This window comes from Hypanus sabinus, chromosome 11 (genome assembly GCF_030144855.1).
Source record: "Hypanus sabinus isolate sHypSab1 chromosome 11, sHypSab1.hap1, whole genome shotgun sequence".
In the NCBI taxonomy this organism is placed as follows: domain Eukaryota; kingdom Metazoa; phylum Chordata; class Chondrichthyes; order Myliobatiformes; family Dasyatidae; genus Hypanus; species Hypanus sabinus.
In genome coordinates this window covers 64564052-64580554 of record NC_082716.1, presented here as the reverse complement: position 1 = coordinate 64580554, position 16503 = coordinate 64564052, and the positions used below count along the sequence as shown (strand labels likewise).

The 16503-nt window shown below is 41.9% G+C and overlaps 1 protein-coding gene across 2 annotated transcripts in view; it reads right to left on the bottom strand.

Annotated features, from left to right (window-relative positions):
• The window catches only part of niban1a (niban apoptosis regulator 1a), a 141864-nt gene that overhangs the window by 23913 nt on the left and 101448 nt on the right, over window positions 1–16503 (bottom strand). For both annotated transcript variants that reach the window (XM_059984521.1, XM_059984520.1), the window contains exons 6-8: window positions 5803–5918; window positions 4314–4418; window positions 2032–2194 (exon numbers count right to left, since the gene is read on the bottom strand). In XM_059984521.1, coding sequence (XP_059840504.1) covers window positions 2032–2194; window positions 4314–4418; window positions 5803–5918 — 384 coding nt within the window. The remainder of the gene's footprint in view (window positions 1–2031; window positions 2195–4313; window positions 4419–5802; window positions 5919–16503) is intronic.

Sequence of the window (16503 nt, the reverse complement as noted above, 5' to 3'; positions counted from 1 at the left end):
AGGCACTCACAACCCTCTGTGTAAAAAACTTACCCCTGATGTCTCCCCTAAACTTCCCTCCCTTAATTTTGTACATATGCCCTCTGGTGCTTGCTATTTGTGCCCTGGGAAACAGGTACTGACTATCCACCCTATCTATGCCTCTCATAATCTTGTAGACCTCTATCAAGTCCCCTCTCATTCTTCTATGCTCCAAAGAGAAAAGTCCCAGCTCTGCTAACCTTGCTTCATATGACTTGTTCTCCAAACCAGGCAACATCTTGTAAATCTTTCTGCACCCTCTTCATAGCTTCCACATCCTTCCTATAATGAGGTGACCAGAATTGAACACAATACTCTAAGTGTGGTCTCACCAGAGATTTGTAGAGTTGCAATATGACCTCTCTACTCTTGAACTCAATCCCCCTGTTTATGAAGCCTAGCATCCCATAGGCCTTCTTAACTACCCTATCAACCTGGGCAGCGACCTTGAGGGATGTATGGATTTGAACTCCAAGGTCCCTTTGTTCATCCACACTGTTCCTCTACACTCTTAAGTAACCGACCATTAATCCTGTACTCAGTCTTCTGGTTTGTCCTTCCAAAATGCATCACCTCACACTTAACCGGATTGACCTCCATCTGCCATTTTTCTGCCCAACTCTGCAGCCTGTCTATGTCCTCTTGTTACCTCTGACCACCTACAGCTCCATCCACAACTCCTCCAATCTTCGTGTCATCCACAAAACTTACTCCTCTACATCCAGGTCATTTATAAAAATCACAAATAGCAGGGGTCCCAGGACAGATCCCTGCGGCACTCCACTAGTCACTGACCTCCAGGCAGAATACTTTCCTTCCACAACTACCCTCTGCTTTCTTCCTTTAAGCCAATTTTTTATCCAAACAGCCAAGGTTCCACTTATCCCATGCCTCATGACTTTCTGGATGAGTTGCTTATGAGGGACCCTGTCAAATGCTTTGCTAAAGTCCATGTAGACCATGTGTCCTTGCTAAATAGGCTGTAGATATTTTTTGTCATTTTCTTGAGGGTATTAAAGGCTGGATAAAAGAACTTGATAAACCCCATGGAGATTCAATTGAGTTCATTCTCAGCCCTGCATTTCTTACTTCATTAAAGATGGCCATTGCCAACAGGTGAGCTCGAGTCCTGTGACCTGTCCTTCTCCACTACATAGAACACAGAACATTACAGCACAGTACAGGTCTTTCGGCCCGCGATGTTGAGCAAGACTAATAACATACTCTGGGATCAATTTAACCCTTCCCTCCTACATAGCCCTCCATTGAGCTATCGTCCATGTGCCTATCTGAGAGTTTTTTAAATGCCCCTAACGTATCTGCCTCTACAGTCCATCAAAAACAGAATCTAACCCTACCTTTATCTAACTGGCTTTGTCTCCAGAATGGTAAGAAAACCAACATAAAAATCTGGAGTTTGTTAAGACAGATTCTTCCATCTCTGGGCAGAGTGTGCCAAACTATCTAACTAAGTGATATAAACCTCTGTTAAACAAATATAGAATAATAACAATGGCCACAGGGAAGACTGTCACTAGATTGCTAAAGTAAACATTATCGAATAGGCTCGAGAGCTGTATGGTTTATTGCTGTCCTTATATTCCCAAACTATTCCTCCTTTTTTTTAAAGAAATTAAATTGATAACAGAATGGAATGAGACCTTCTAGACAGGTTGATATTTGGTGCGAATCGTCATTAAGGTGAGTATAAAACAGGTGTTCACTTTCAGATTTATCAAAGGATTTAGCTAAAGGTTGCTCCAAATGCAATCAGTGCTGAATTAATTAACTATCAACGTAATAGGTCACAAATAAAACATCCGCTTTCAAGGTTTGATTAATATTTCTGAATTCTGCTTTAGTCAGGGAGAAATTTCACTTTTTTGTTCAGCTTTGCATTTTATTATCAGCTTCCTTCATTAGAGTGGGCATGCTGGGAAGATTACATTACCTACAGTGATAGGTTGAGTGTCATGTGGACAGTGTGTGGGTTTGTTTCTCTATATTCACCTTTAAGTTTTCCGGCTGTGAATTCCTTTGAAGCAATGATCTGATCCATATCTGAGCGAATTACCCCCTCCAGTTCCTTGCTGGTTTTTTTGCATTCGTCACGCAGGGATTGCAAACCATCAGTCAGATGGGTCTGTACTAAATTGTAAGCATCTTCCACAATCTGTAATAAAAAAACACCAAAGCTTTTCCACCAAATTATCAAAAGTGTCCCTGGAAAATGAGGTACAGTTGAGCACTGCTGATGTGTGGGTTGGAAAGATTGGATAAAATGTTTCTTCAGCATGTAGCGGGCTCAAGTTTTCAGACTGCCAAGAATCAAACATGTAAACTTGAATGTTGACAGTCTTCATACAGCTACAACTTTATCACCGTTACTCTTCATCCAAAATTTAAGTTGCTGTGGTGTCTTAAATTTCAGGTGCTTTGGGGAAAAAAAACACCTGTGGATGTCAAAGGTCTGAAATAAAAACACATTAAATTCTGAAAACACTCAGTGAGAAGAGAAACAGAATTAACATTTGCAGTTCCAGACCCTTCATCATCACCGCCTTGGATATGCGGAGTTAACTTTGTTTCTCTTTCCACAGATGCTTCCCGACCAGATGAACATTTCTGGTATTTTCTGTTTTGACTTAAGATGCTTTCTAATAGCATTCCGTCCACTATCTCAGGACATTTTTGTTTATGTGTGCAGTTTATATGGACTTCTGGAGATGTTTGGCGATGTTCCACACAGAGGGTATTAGCCAACAGAAAGGGATTTCTGTAGTTACTTACAGTTTGGATCTAGAGTTTGATTTAAATGGTTGTTTAAATGGGGGAAAATGTTAACCTGAAACAAATTAATTCATACAAATAAAGCACAGAGATCAACATATTAGAAAAACACATCTGTATAATATATTAATTGTCTTCCACGCTAAACATGCTTCATCCTGCTGTAAGTGCAAACTTCTGTATTCTGAAACACTAAATTCCACTCACATCACTTCCATCCTTCCTGATTTACACTAGCACTTTTTCCCCTCAGCATGCTGAGTTTTAAATGTTTGGGGAAATGAAGCTAATTTAAAAGACCCTTGTCTCCATAACCTGGCTGCTCCAGTGTTCTCCGAAACGTTTTGTGAAGCGATCTCCTTCCTTGTAGTACTGAGTATTCATGACTCTGATGACCTTTTTGGGAGTGATGACTGTAAATATCATGGATAAAGCCCTCCCAGCCACTGAGCACAACTGCACAAAACACTATCACAGGAAAGCAGCATCCATCATCAGAGATCCCCACCACCTCTTCTCACTGCTGCCAGTTACAGGGACCTCAGTATCCATACCACCAGGTTCAAAACAGTAACTACTCCTCAAAGACCATGGTCTTGAACCCAGCTTCACTCAACCTCACTCAATACGTCACTGAACAGTTCCCACAACCTATGGACTCACTTTAAAGGGCTCTTCAACTCAAGTTCTCAATATTTATTGATTCTTTATTTATTATGGTTGTTTGATTTTTTTTCATTTTGTATTTGCACAGTTGAAGAAAGGTGCACTCTCTTTTGCTTCATTGGTTGTCTGCCCAGTTGGGAGCGTACTTTCATTGATCCTCTTGTATTTCTTATATTTATTGAGTATGCCCACAAGAAAACAAAGCTCAGGGTTGCATATGGTGACACATATGTACTTAGATAGATTTGCATTGAACTTTGATCAGCTGAGTGGCCTCCTGTGTTTTATGGTCATATGCCATGGCTCACTTTACATTTATTTCATGAAGCAATGAATTAAATTCCCTGTCAGAAATCTGAGCACAAAATTCTTGGCTGACATTACAGTATAGCATTTAGTGTCCACAGGCTGTCAAGAGTCATTTTTAAGACAATACATTAAACCATGTCCCTTCTATTCTCTCAGATGAATAATACTGTATTACTTTGAAGAAGAGCAATAGGTTATTGCCACTGTCAAGGACAATTTACATTTATTGCATGATCAACATTATATAAAATAAGCTTGCACCGCAGAATCTGTTTGTTGCACTTTTTCATTGGTAGTTGGGTGTCATTAGGCATTTAATAAATGCAAATACAGTCACTCACTCAGCAGAAAGTCTCGGGCTTATTTGCAGCAGATTCTGCTGCTAGAACAAAAGTAACCTCTCACCTCCTGTAGAAGAATCAACTGTAATTTTAAGGGTATGCTTAGGATTTGCTTTTCTGGTTGTCAGTTATTGCTGTGTATTTAATCGGATTCCAGTATTGTGAAATTTACAGTTAGGTACGTACACTGAACCAGACTTTCTTCCTTTCATTCTTCTTCCCCTTCAGTTTTGGCAAAAGATCACTCTGCAGGGTAGGCAACAATTCTTCCATCACCAGGTTGCTTAGGATCTACAAGAGGAAATTACAGGTTTAGAGTTCAATTGACAATTTTGTTCATTTGCTGAGCTCATTCCATGTCAAGAACTATCAGCAGACCCAAGAGAACTATATGAAGAAAGGAGCACTGTCCTTTACTAATTTCATCACATTAGCTATTAAAAATGAGGAGTGGCCTCTAGCCTGCAGATGGTGCAAAGAGCACATTAAATTAATTACAATGACTCAGTACCAAGAACTGCCCCAAATGTTGCCTGATAGGTATTAATAAGACACTGTTCCCTTATTATTTTACTAAACAATCATTTGAATTATATTTCATGCTGTGATTAATTTTTATTTTATTGTTCCCACACCCCCCCCCACCACTTGAGACCCCTGAATAAATTCTTGAAAATAATGGAATAGCACGTCAGTACACAAGTCCCATCCACGCAGAATCTAGTGTGATGACTCTTCCTGCCAAGGCCACCATCTCCATTACAGCTACAGAAGAGGATGTTCATTTGCACACCCAGGTTTTGTTCTCTGATCACAACCTGACTTCCATCACATTGAGTATATTCTCGTCATTGAATTACTGTCATCAAATGGCAGCTGAAATCACCCAAGTGCATCAACAATTATTCCTCGTAACTCCTAAATGATGCAGTGTAATCCAGTCTAGACACTTTAAACCTCAACTACTTACCGACCTCAACCCCACACCAACGTTACTGCTATCATCCATTTATCAGCTCCATTCTCTCACTAATTCCACGATACCAGAATGGCTGGTTGAGTACTCCTGTGTTGATGGAAAAATGTTACTGGAGGCCCAGACAGCTTCCCCACCTGCTCAACTTGCATAAACCTGCTCCTCCATTCAGACTCTTCCTAACCAAGACCTACTTCAGGCCTGACCTACCATTAGTTCAACACGATCAAGCTGAAATCAGCTCAATTGCATTCACCACACCACCCCGGTCAATGTCAGGCTAGAGAAAGGATAAAAATCAGTTACTTTTGTGTAAATTTGAATTAGAATCTGCACAACGGGTGATGCACAGGGTCTGAGTTCTCAGTTATATAACAAAATTTTAAGTCTACGATTATCTCAACGGATTCTGTGGCCCTCTAACCCCTATAGAGTATGTCCTATTTACCTCAAGCAATAAGATACTCTCATCATACTTAATATCTATTCATTGTACTACAAAATGCATCATGATTTCAATGGGCTGAAGAACATTACGGTTATATCCAGTGGGACTAGGTGGGTGTAAGCGTCGGCACAGACTAGGAGGGCCGAGATGGCCTGTTTCTGTGCTGTAATTGTTATATGGTTATCTGAGACCACAGCTAAAGTTGCAGGAACACAGCAAGTGACATCCTTTAATGCCCATTATTGACTTACCAACACTTCATCACCATGATTCATTTCCCAGGACCCATAGTGACCTTTCTCCTGCCTGAAGAATTGAATAGCTTCTGAAAACACTTGGGCTTCAACTGAATTTTGCTTTGCAAATTCTGAATAAAAATAAGAGAGAAAGTTATGCAAATTATGTGATCAATGGCATTTGATAAACATTTCTATATTTTCTATATTTCTATATATATTCTATATTCCTGCCCTGTTTACATGATTTTCCTGTGTCCCCATCGGCTTCCCCAGATCCTTCGGTTTTCTTCCACCTCCTAAAGTCTTTTGGTAAGTACTGGCTACTGGAAATCAACTTTGGTTTGTGCAAGGAGGATTGGGGTGGAGGGGGAGTGGATTGGTGTCTGAGATGGGGTAGTTTACAGGGAAGTAAATGAAGCAAAGGGACTGAGAGGAACGCCCTCCCCCAGATCATTAGAAATCACATGGCTTTTCAAAGGGAAAGAATTGACATTTAGGACAGAGGCAATCTAAAGCTGTACAACCCACACAAAATGCTGGAGGAACTCAACGGGCCAGGCAACATCTATGGAAGAAACAAAATGCTTCTCCACACTTCGGAGTCGGAAATGGAATTGCCAGACAATGAACCCAATGCCTCTACTGGAGGTAGGGAAAGGATGGTAGGGTAAAACAACCATGGTGTACAAAAGATGTAGAAAATCTAGTTAAGAAGAAAAGTAAAGCTTACGAAAGGTTAAAAAAACTAGGTACACTTAGAGATCCAGAAAGTTACAAGGTTGCCAGGAAGGAGCTTAAGAATGAAATTAGGAGAGCTTGAAGGAGCCATGAGAAGGCCTTGGTGAGCAGGATTAAGGAAACCCCCATGGAATTCTACAAGTATGTGAAGAGCAAAAGGGTGAGCTGTGTGAGAATAAAATCAATCAGGTGCGATAGTGGAGACGTGCACAGAGTCAGAGGAGGTAGCACAGGTACTTAATGAATACTTTGCTTCAGTACTGAAGGTAAAAGGACTTTGGCAATTGTGGGGATGACTTACAATGGACTGAAAAGCTTGAGCATATAGATATTAAGAAAGAGGATGTGCTAGAGCTATTGAAAAGAATTAAGTTAGATAAGTCGCCGGTTCTGGATAAGATATACACCCGGCTACTGTGGGAAGTGAGGGTGGAGATTGCTGAGCCTCTGGCGATGATGTTTGCATCATCAGTATGGATGGGAGAAGTACCAGAGGATTGGAGGGTTGCAAATGTTGTTCCATTGTTCAAGAAAAGGAGTAGGGATAACCCAGGAAACTATAGCTCAGAGAGTCTTATTTCAGTGGTAGGCAAATTGTTGCAGAAGATCCTGAGAGGCAGGATTCATGAGCATTTGGAGAGACATAATCTGATTAGGGATAGTCAGCATGGCTTTATCAAGGGCAAGTCATGACTTATGAGCCTGGTTGAATTATTTGAGAATGTAACAAAACACATTGATGAAGGTAGAGGAGTGGATGTAGTGTATACAGATTTCAGTAAGGCATTTGATTAGGTTCCCCATGCAAGGTTCATTCAGAAAGTAAGGAGGCATGGGATCCAAGGAGACTTTGCTTTGTGGATACAGAACTGGCTTGCCCACAGAAGGCAAAGGGTGGTTGCAGATGGTTCGTAATCTGCATGGAGGTCGGTGACCAGTGGTGTTCCGTAGGGATCTGTTCTGGAACCCCTCCTCTTTGTGATTTTTATAAATGACCTGGATGAGGAAATAGAAGGGTGGGTTACTAAGTTTGCTGACGACACAAAAGTTAGTCGTGGATAATCTGGAGGGTTGTCAGAGGGTACAATGTGACATCAATAGGATGCAGAACCAGGCTGATAAGTGGCAGGTGGAGTTCAAACCAGATAAGTGTGAAGTGGTTCATTTTGGGAGGTCAAATTTGAAGACAAAATATAATATTAATGTTAAGAGTCTTGGCACTATGTCCATGTCCATAGAACACTCAAAGTTGCTGCGCAGGTTGACAGCATTGTTAAGAAGGTGCATGGAGTGTTGGCCTTTATCAACCATGGGATTGAGTTCAAGAGCCGAGGTAATATTACAGCTATATTTGATCTTCGTCAGACATCACTTGGAGTACTGTGTTCATTTCTGGTCACCTCACTACAGGTAAGATGTGGATACTATAGGGAAAGTACAGAGGAGATTTACAAGGATGGTGCCTGGATTGGAAAGTGTGCCTTATGAGAATAGGTTGAGTGAACTTGGCCTTTTCTCCTCGGAGAGATGGAGGATGAGAGGTGACCTGATAGAGGTGTAGAAGATGATGAGAGGCATTGATTGAGTGGATAGCCCGAGGCTTTTTCCCAGGGCTGAAATGGCTAACACGAAGGGGCATAGTTTTAAGGTGTTTGGAAGTAGGTACAGGGGAAATGTCAGAGGTAAGGTTTTTACACAGAGAGTGATGGGTGTGTGGAATGCACTGCCAGTGGCGGTGGTGGAAGCAGATACAATAGGGTCTATTAAGAGACTCATTGATAGGTACACGGAGCTTAGAAAAATTGAGGGCTATGCGGTAGGGAAATTCTAGAGTAGGTTTCTTGTTCGGCACAACATTGTGTGCTGACGGGCCTGTAAAGTGCTGTCGATTTCTATGTGTTATGTTCTGTACTTCCTGATCACATTTTCTCGAATGAAGTAGAAATGCACCTTTCTTTTAAATTGCCAATGGGAATAAAAGGCCTTGCTTGACTGATACATTTATCAGCTGAATCACACAATGAGTATATATTCTAAATATTAAAACACATCTTACAATTGTAGATAAGATTGCTAATATACACTTATGCCATTTCATATTTTCATTAGTCTTCCCCTAAATGACAGAAAATCAGACATTTTTAATGTGGTCATAACAATTCGATTGGATGCTCAGCTGAAAAGCCAAGGTTCCAAGCATGCTTAGATAAATATTAAATGATTTACTTATGCAGCTTAGACTAATCAAATGTAAGATTATTAAATAGAGGCTGCCCAGAGAAAAAATATAATTTATTACTTAGGATATTGTACATCAGGAGGTACCAATGTACAAACCCCATTTCCAGAGAAGTTGGGATAGTTTCCAAAATGCAGTAAAAACAAAAATCTGTGATATGTTAATTCACGTGAACCTTTATTTAACTGACAAAAGTACAAAGAAAAGATTTTCAATAGTTTTACTGACCAACTTAATTGTATTTTGTAAATATACACAAATTTAGAATTTGATGGCTGCAACACACTCAACAAAAGTTGGGACAGAGGCATGTTTACCATTGTGTTACATCATCTTTCCTTTTAATAACACTTTTTAATTGTTTTGGAACTGAAGATACTAATTGTAGTAGATCTGCAATTGGAATTTTTGTCCATTCTTGCTTGATATAAGAGTTCAGCTGCCCAACAGTCCATGGTCTCCATTGTCTGATTCTCCTCTTCATGATGTGCCATACATTTTCAATAGGAGATAGATCTGGACTGGCAGCAGGTCAGTCAAGCACACACACTCTGTGTCTACAAAGCCATGCTGTTGTAGCCCGTGCAGAATGTGGTCTGGCATTGTCCTGCTGAAATAAGCATGGACGTCCCGGGAAGACGTCGCCTTGATGGCAACGTATGTCTCTCTAAAATCCTAATATACGCCTCAGAGTCAATGGTACCTTCACATACATGCAACTCACCCATGCTGTGGGCACTGATGCACCCCCATACCATCACAGATGCTGGCTTTTGCACCTTCTGCTAATAACAATCAGGATGGTCGTTTTCATCTTTGGCATGGAGAACTCGACCCGTTTTTTCTGAAAACTAGCTGAAATGTGGACTCATCTGACCACAGCACACGGGTCCAGTCTTTCGGTCCATCTGAGATGAGCTCGGGCCCAGAGAACTCGCCGGCGTTTCTGCATAGAGTTGATGTATGGCTTCCTCCTTTCATAATACAGTTTCAAGTTGTATTTCTGGATGCAGCGACGGACTGTGTTAAGTGACAATGGTTTTCCGAAGTACTCCCGAGCCTGGTTGGCTATAATTGACACAGTAGCATGACAGTTTCTTAGGCAATGCCGCCTGAGGGCTCGAAGATCACGCACATTCAATAGCGGTTTCCGACCTTGTCCTTTACGCACTGAGATGTCTCTGAATTCTCTGAATCTTTTCACAATATTATGTACTGTAGATGTTGAAAGACCTAAATTCTCTGCAATCTTGCGTTGGGAAATGTTCCTTTTTTAACAATTTTCTCACGAATTTTGGCACAAAGGGGTGAGCCACGACCCATCCTTGCTTGCAAAGACTGAGCCTTGATGGACACTACTTTTATACCCAGTCATGATACCTCACCTGCTACCAATTAGCCTGCTTAATGTGGAGTCTTCCAAACCGGTGTTACTTGAATATTCTGTGTTACTTTTCAATCTTATTTTAACTCTGTCCCAACTTTTGTTGAGTGTGTTGCAGCCATCAAATTCTAAATTTGTGTATATTTACAAAATATAACTAAGTTGGTCAGTAAAACTATTGAAAATCTTTTCTTTGTACTTTTGACAGTTAAAAAAGGGTTCACGTGAATAAGCATATCAGAAATTTTTGTTTTTATTGCATTTTGGAAAATAACCCAACTTTTCTGGAAATGGGGTTTGTAACTCAAAGACAGTGAAATGTATGTCCCATGAATATTGCAAATGCATATCTCTTTTGACTAATACATTTAACTTCAGAATGTCATCAATTTGAAACCTAAAATACAACATGAAGCAAACATTTTACAGTACTTACATTTCTTACACACATAACACTCTCAACAATCCATACAACACAAAACTTCCGTCACGGCAAAATAATCCAACTAGATTTTAAGATGAAAACAATATGATGCTTTCAGCTGTATTTCTTCACAAACTGTGAGCCTTCACCTTTCAATATTCATTGACTGCTCAAAATAGGAAGAGGAATGGGTATTGGAAATTAGAATGAGTAGCGTTCCTCTCACCCACTCCCGTTGCGTACTCACGACTGTACACCCACAAGACAGAAACATTTAACTCAACTCAACCTCAATCATGTTTATACTTATCCTCATCTCATCTCATGTCAGCAGCAGGACTATTTATTGTAAGATCAACTCAACTTTTCTCAGAAGCAATTTATTCATTAAACGACAGCACATTATTCCCATTTGGCTTGGATCAGCAAAACAAAAATATAATTAAGATATTCCTTAATGGACAGGAAATGGTATTAAAAGTGGAACTGGCGCACATGCACATAGTGATTACTTCAGCCGCAGATTACTGCACACTCGTCACTCGCGGGTGGTATCATCTCAATGTTAAAAATGTGCAGTTCTTACTCAGTTGTACTTAATACCTCGAACCAAACTTGCAGCAGCGGCCCTGGGACCATTCCAGTCATATTGGTGTCCCATGACCACACCGTCCCAGCAAACCCATCTGAGTGCACATGAAGTTCTAACCATGTATATATGAAGACCACTGACTCAGGCAACCCATAACCATAGATTCACAATACCTCCATTAGACTCTGTTTAGGATGGTGTTGGTGAAGCTGAGTGACAAACAAAACAAAGGGAACAACTAAATACTTTATTAATAACATTTTTCCTGGTAAACAAGCACCACAAATAATAGTCTGTACATCCCTTTGGACGTGAAAGTGATTCGAAGCAGCAGGACCAAGGTGAGGCAGAGCCTGGGCCTGTCTCCGGGAGCGAGGAAAGACCTGAGACTCAATCAATTTAAGCGCTGGGCCGAATTGTAAAGGTCAGGCACAGGCTCCCCCACCCCCCCCCCCCCCCCCGCCAGAGCCCAGATCCGAGAGCAAGGAGCGACCCGATGTTTGGACGGTTCAACTGCCGAGGAAGATTGGAAAGGTCAGGGCGTTGGGGCCGAGGGCAAGGGACAGGGTGGTTCGGCTCACTGCTCTGTGACATTTGCTTGGCTCTGCGCTGAACTGAGGCTTCGAGTCTGTGACTTTCTTCAGTCAACTTTACTTCTGAATGCCATTTGCTTGCTTTGATTGTTTGCACGATTCTTTTTTCTGTGCACATTGGGTGTCTGATGGTATTTTTTTAACAGGTTCTTTTTTGGGTTTCTTTGTTTTGTGGCTGCATCCTATGTCATACTGCAGTCACTGAGGGAAGGAGGGAGAAGGCATTTTGTTTCAGCCCCAGTTTTATGGGCCTGGGATGGCTAGTGAGTGCATTGTGGAGGCCGCCAACTCCCCACAGATGGGCCAGATGACGGCTGATGGTTGGTTGTCGTGTGCCCAGCTCCTTCCACCACCTGTGCAGAACATCTGTGTGTTTCTGATGCTGTGAGATCAGGGCTCTCGGCAACCTGTGCTGCTACACCTTGGCCAGTCATGGGCCAGAGGTCAGAAGGAACTGGATTTCCTCAGGGAGGTTTGGAGGATATCCCTGAATGTTCCACCTGCGAACAGGGCTCGGCATGTCTGTTTGCAGCACTGTGGCAAAAAAGAATGAAGCAAGTGTCATGTTTGACACCAGTTTTCACCCAGAATGGTTCAGTTGTCAATCCATTTTCTATCCCACTATTATCAGACTCTTGTACAGACCTTCTGTACAAAAGATGGACTACTGACCAATGTTCCCTCTGAGGTGTACACATGCACACATCTTTTGCTACTAGCACACAAAAGAATTCAAACTGAGCACAAAAGGTTGTCACCCTCCACCTCATTGGCATGTTAAGTATATTTCATGATTGTACACAATCACATTTCCTTTTCCGGTTTCTGATGCGGACAGTGTTGCCAATGTGGGGTTGGTGATGATTTGTCTGCAGATTTTAGAACTGGCTTGCTTATACTGTTTTTATTGAAGAAATTATTGATGCACTATATTGAATTCCAAAGAGGCTAAGAGCCTGGTGCACAAAAGAACTGCTAGTTCATTTCAAGCAGAATGGCTTAATAAAACAGTAGAAACTGCTACACCAAAAGCTCATGAGGTCGGGAAGGTGCAGCTATGAGAAATATTTATGTACAATACAGAAACTGGTGTTACCTGCATGTACTGCTGCGATGCAAAAGTTGCTAGAGAATTTGCAAAAAGGAAGGAGTGTAGTTATATTTGGAAACTTGACTTTTTAAAGTGTCGTTTAACAAGCAAATCACATATGGACAGTGTGCAAAAGCTCCGGCAAGAAAACCCTTCATTACCCGCTGCATGTGTTTTGTGAGAGTGCAGATGAATGAGATTGAGAACAATCAAACCCAGAGGAGATTAAAATTTGTATTGACAGTGTTTTGCTAGCTGTTAAAATTAATACCTCTATACATAAAATTTATTGCGCACGTGTTCTTGTCAAACTGCACAGCAAAAGATTTTTGTGCACACTGATGATTACAAATTAGAGAGAACATTGTTCCTGATCAACAATCCGCTGTATCTTGCAGTTTATCGTTTACCTGCCCTACACTTTCTCTGCAGCTGTTACACTTTATTCTGCATTGTTACTGCTCTGCCTTGTTCTACCTCAGAGCACTGTGTAATGATTCGATCCGCGTGAACAATACACAAGACAGGTTTTCCACTGTATCTTGGTACATGTGACAATAATTAACCAATACCAGTAGCTCATGATTTTCCCGATGTGACCACTCCCAAGAGATGGCCTTTATCAATCTAACCAGAACCGTCAACTCCATAAATTAGGAGGCACTGCAGAAATCCCTCCTCTAATTCTTGCTCCGTCAAAGTGGAGCAGTAGTACTGTAAATGCAGCAGCCGACCATTGTCACTGAGTGGAGACCAAATGCAGAAAGTAAAACCACTTTCAGAAGAACCAAAGTAGTTTGAGCACAAGGTCTCACCTTCACATTTCTGACCAAGTGATGAAGTTTCTATGAGCATCTGTACCATGTCCCAGGTATTTCTGGGTGTGGCTCTGGTGGACTGACTGTCTCACGACAGATCTACTCTTCACTCTGGTGGCCCTTTCACCTCTTCTCTTCCCACCCTTAAAACCTACCCATCAACACCCTCTGGTTCCCCATCTACTTCCCTTTAATCCATGGACCACTGACATCTCCATTATTCCAATATGATTCCTTCTTATTCATCCCTTTACCTCTTCCATCTCTCACCTCCCAGCTTCTCACATCATCCCCCCCCCCATATCCCTCCACCTTCCCCCTCACCAATCACCTGCCAGCCCTTGCTCTGGCCCCTACCACCACCTTCTTATTCAAAGTTCAAAGAAAAGTTATTATCAAAGAACATTACAGGTCACTATATAATAACCTGAGATTCATTTTCTTGTGGGCATTCACAGTAACTACAAAGAAACACAGCAGAATCAATGAAAAACACACACACAAGATGGAGAAACGACCAATATGCAAACGACAATAAACTGTCATCTGTAAATACAAATAGGAAAACAAGTAATAATAATAAGTAAGTAAGCAGTAAATATCAAGAGCACAAGATGAAGAGACCTTGAAAGTGAGTCCATAGGTTGTTGGAACAGTTAAATGCTGGGGTGAGTGAAGTTGAGTGAAATTATTCATCTAGTTCAAGAGCCTGATGATTGAAGGGTAGTAACTGTTCCTGAACCTGGTGATGTGAGTCCTGAGGCTCCTGTACCTCTTTCCTGATGGCAGCAGTGAGAAGAGATCATGTCCTGGGTGGTGGGGGTCCTTGATGATGATGGATGCTGCTTTCCTACAACAGTACTCCTTGTAGATGTGCTCAATGGCAGGTAGGGCTTTACCCGTGATGGACTGGGCCTTATCCACTTCATTTTGTAGGCTTTTTCTGTTCAAGGGCATTGGTGGTTCCATACCAGGCTATGATGCAACCAGTCAATATACTCCCCAACACACATCTATAGAAATTTGTCAAAGTTTTAGTTTATATGCTAAATCTTCCGAAACTTCAAAGAAAGTAGAGGAGAACTGCTTATCCCCTGATTAGGACCTCCAGTTCCTTCATCCTGTAGTCAATATCAGCTCTTTAGCTTTGCTGATATTGAATGAGAGATTATTGTTGTGTCACCACTCAACCAGATTTTCAATCTCCTTCCTGATTCTTCACCACCTTTGCATAGCAAGATCTCCACTTCCTGTGGAGATTGAGAAGGAGATTCCCCCCCCCCCCAACATTTTAACCAACTTTTACAGAAGCATTATCAAGAGCGTCCTGGCCAGCTGTATTATCATCTGGCGTGGAGGTTGCAAGGCATTTGATCATGAGGACTGCAGAGACCCTCCTGCCATCAGGTAGCAGCACTGCAGTGTTAGGATAAGAACTGTTAGGATGGGAAACAGCGCCTAACCCGCTGGCTGTAACACTACTGAAATCCTTGCTACCACCAGGGTCTTACCATATATGAAACACCGGTAGTGTTATACTTTTTAACTTCTATTACATATGCAGCTTATTATTTGTGATAATATTACTTTATCACAGTGGAGCTGAGTGCTACTGGATGATAGTCATAAAGGCAAGTTACCATATTCTCTATACGAACCGCCACAAAGAGTTCTAACCCCTTCCTTTCCAATTCTGATGAAGGGTCTTGGCCCAAAATGTTGAATGATTGTTTTCCGACATAGATGCTGCCTGATTTGCTAAGTTCCTCCAGCATTTTGTGGGTATTACTGTTCCATCCTGCAGGACTACCACCTCTGTCTGAAAACCTTGACTCGTGCTCCCTAATGCCAGAATCCTCTCTGTGATGCACTGTTGAAACATCCCATTTGCTGCAAGTATTTGTTTGGTGATGTAGGAGCGGGCCGCTTAAGGGTGGAAAGCTTACCTGCTGGAGAGAGGTTTGACATTAAAAAGTGGTGCAGTTCCACACCACTATATGTAAATACAGCATTGTTTGGCATTTTAAATAGGATCGTAATTTTTAAAATACTGGCATCACAATGGAAAAGACAACTTCATAACTGGTGGACATTAGACACAATGCTATATTTCAACAACGTGTTTTCATCTGTATCCAGTATCTAGGCCAAACAATATAAATATGTTCCTTTCATTTAGTCCTGACAAAGGGTCGACAGTGCTTCTCCCTATAGATGCTGCCTGGCCTGCTGTGTTCCACCAGCATTTTGTGTTTGTTGTTCAAACAATATGAATACTATCTTTCTTTCATTAAAGGCAGTGTTGTAGCGCCTCATTTCCTAGCGTATCCGAACCGACTCACAATTAGATAGCCTACGGGGGTTTGCGAGCACAGGGCTTTGGAGCCTCTTCGCCATGGGGGGCCGGTTGACAGAGGCTTAAAAGTGAGGCTGAAGTTTTCGAATAAAGTTTTTCCTTCGACTGCAGTTACCGACTCCGTGTCGTAATTTTAGCGCTGCTTGTAGCACACCGCTAGAATTGGTGACCCCGACGGCCCAAACGATTTTTGGACCAGAAATGACCGACGCCGCCTCTGTTCATGCGGTTTCGTTGAAACTGCCGGGTTTCTGGACACAGCGCCCGGACCTATGGTTCCAGCAAGCCGAAGCCCAATTCCACGTTCGCCGGATCACCTCAGAAGACACCCGCTACTACTACGTGGTGGGCTCCCTCGACCAGGACACAGCTGCCCAGGTCGCGGAGTTCGTACAGTCGCCCCCGGCAGACGGCAAGTACACGGAATTCAAAGCCCTGCTCCTCAGGACTTTCGGACTCTCACGGCGCGAGCGGGCTGC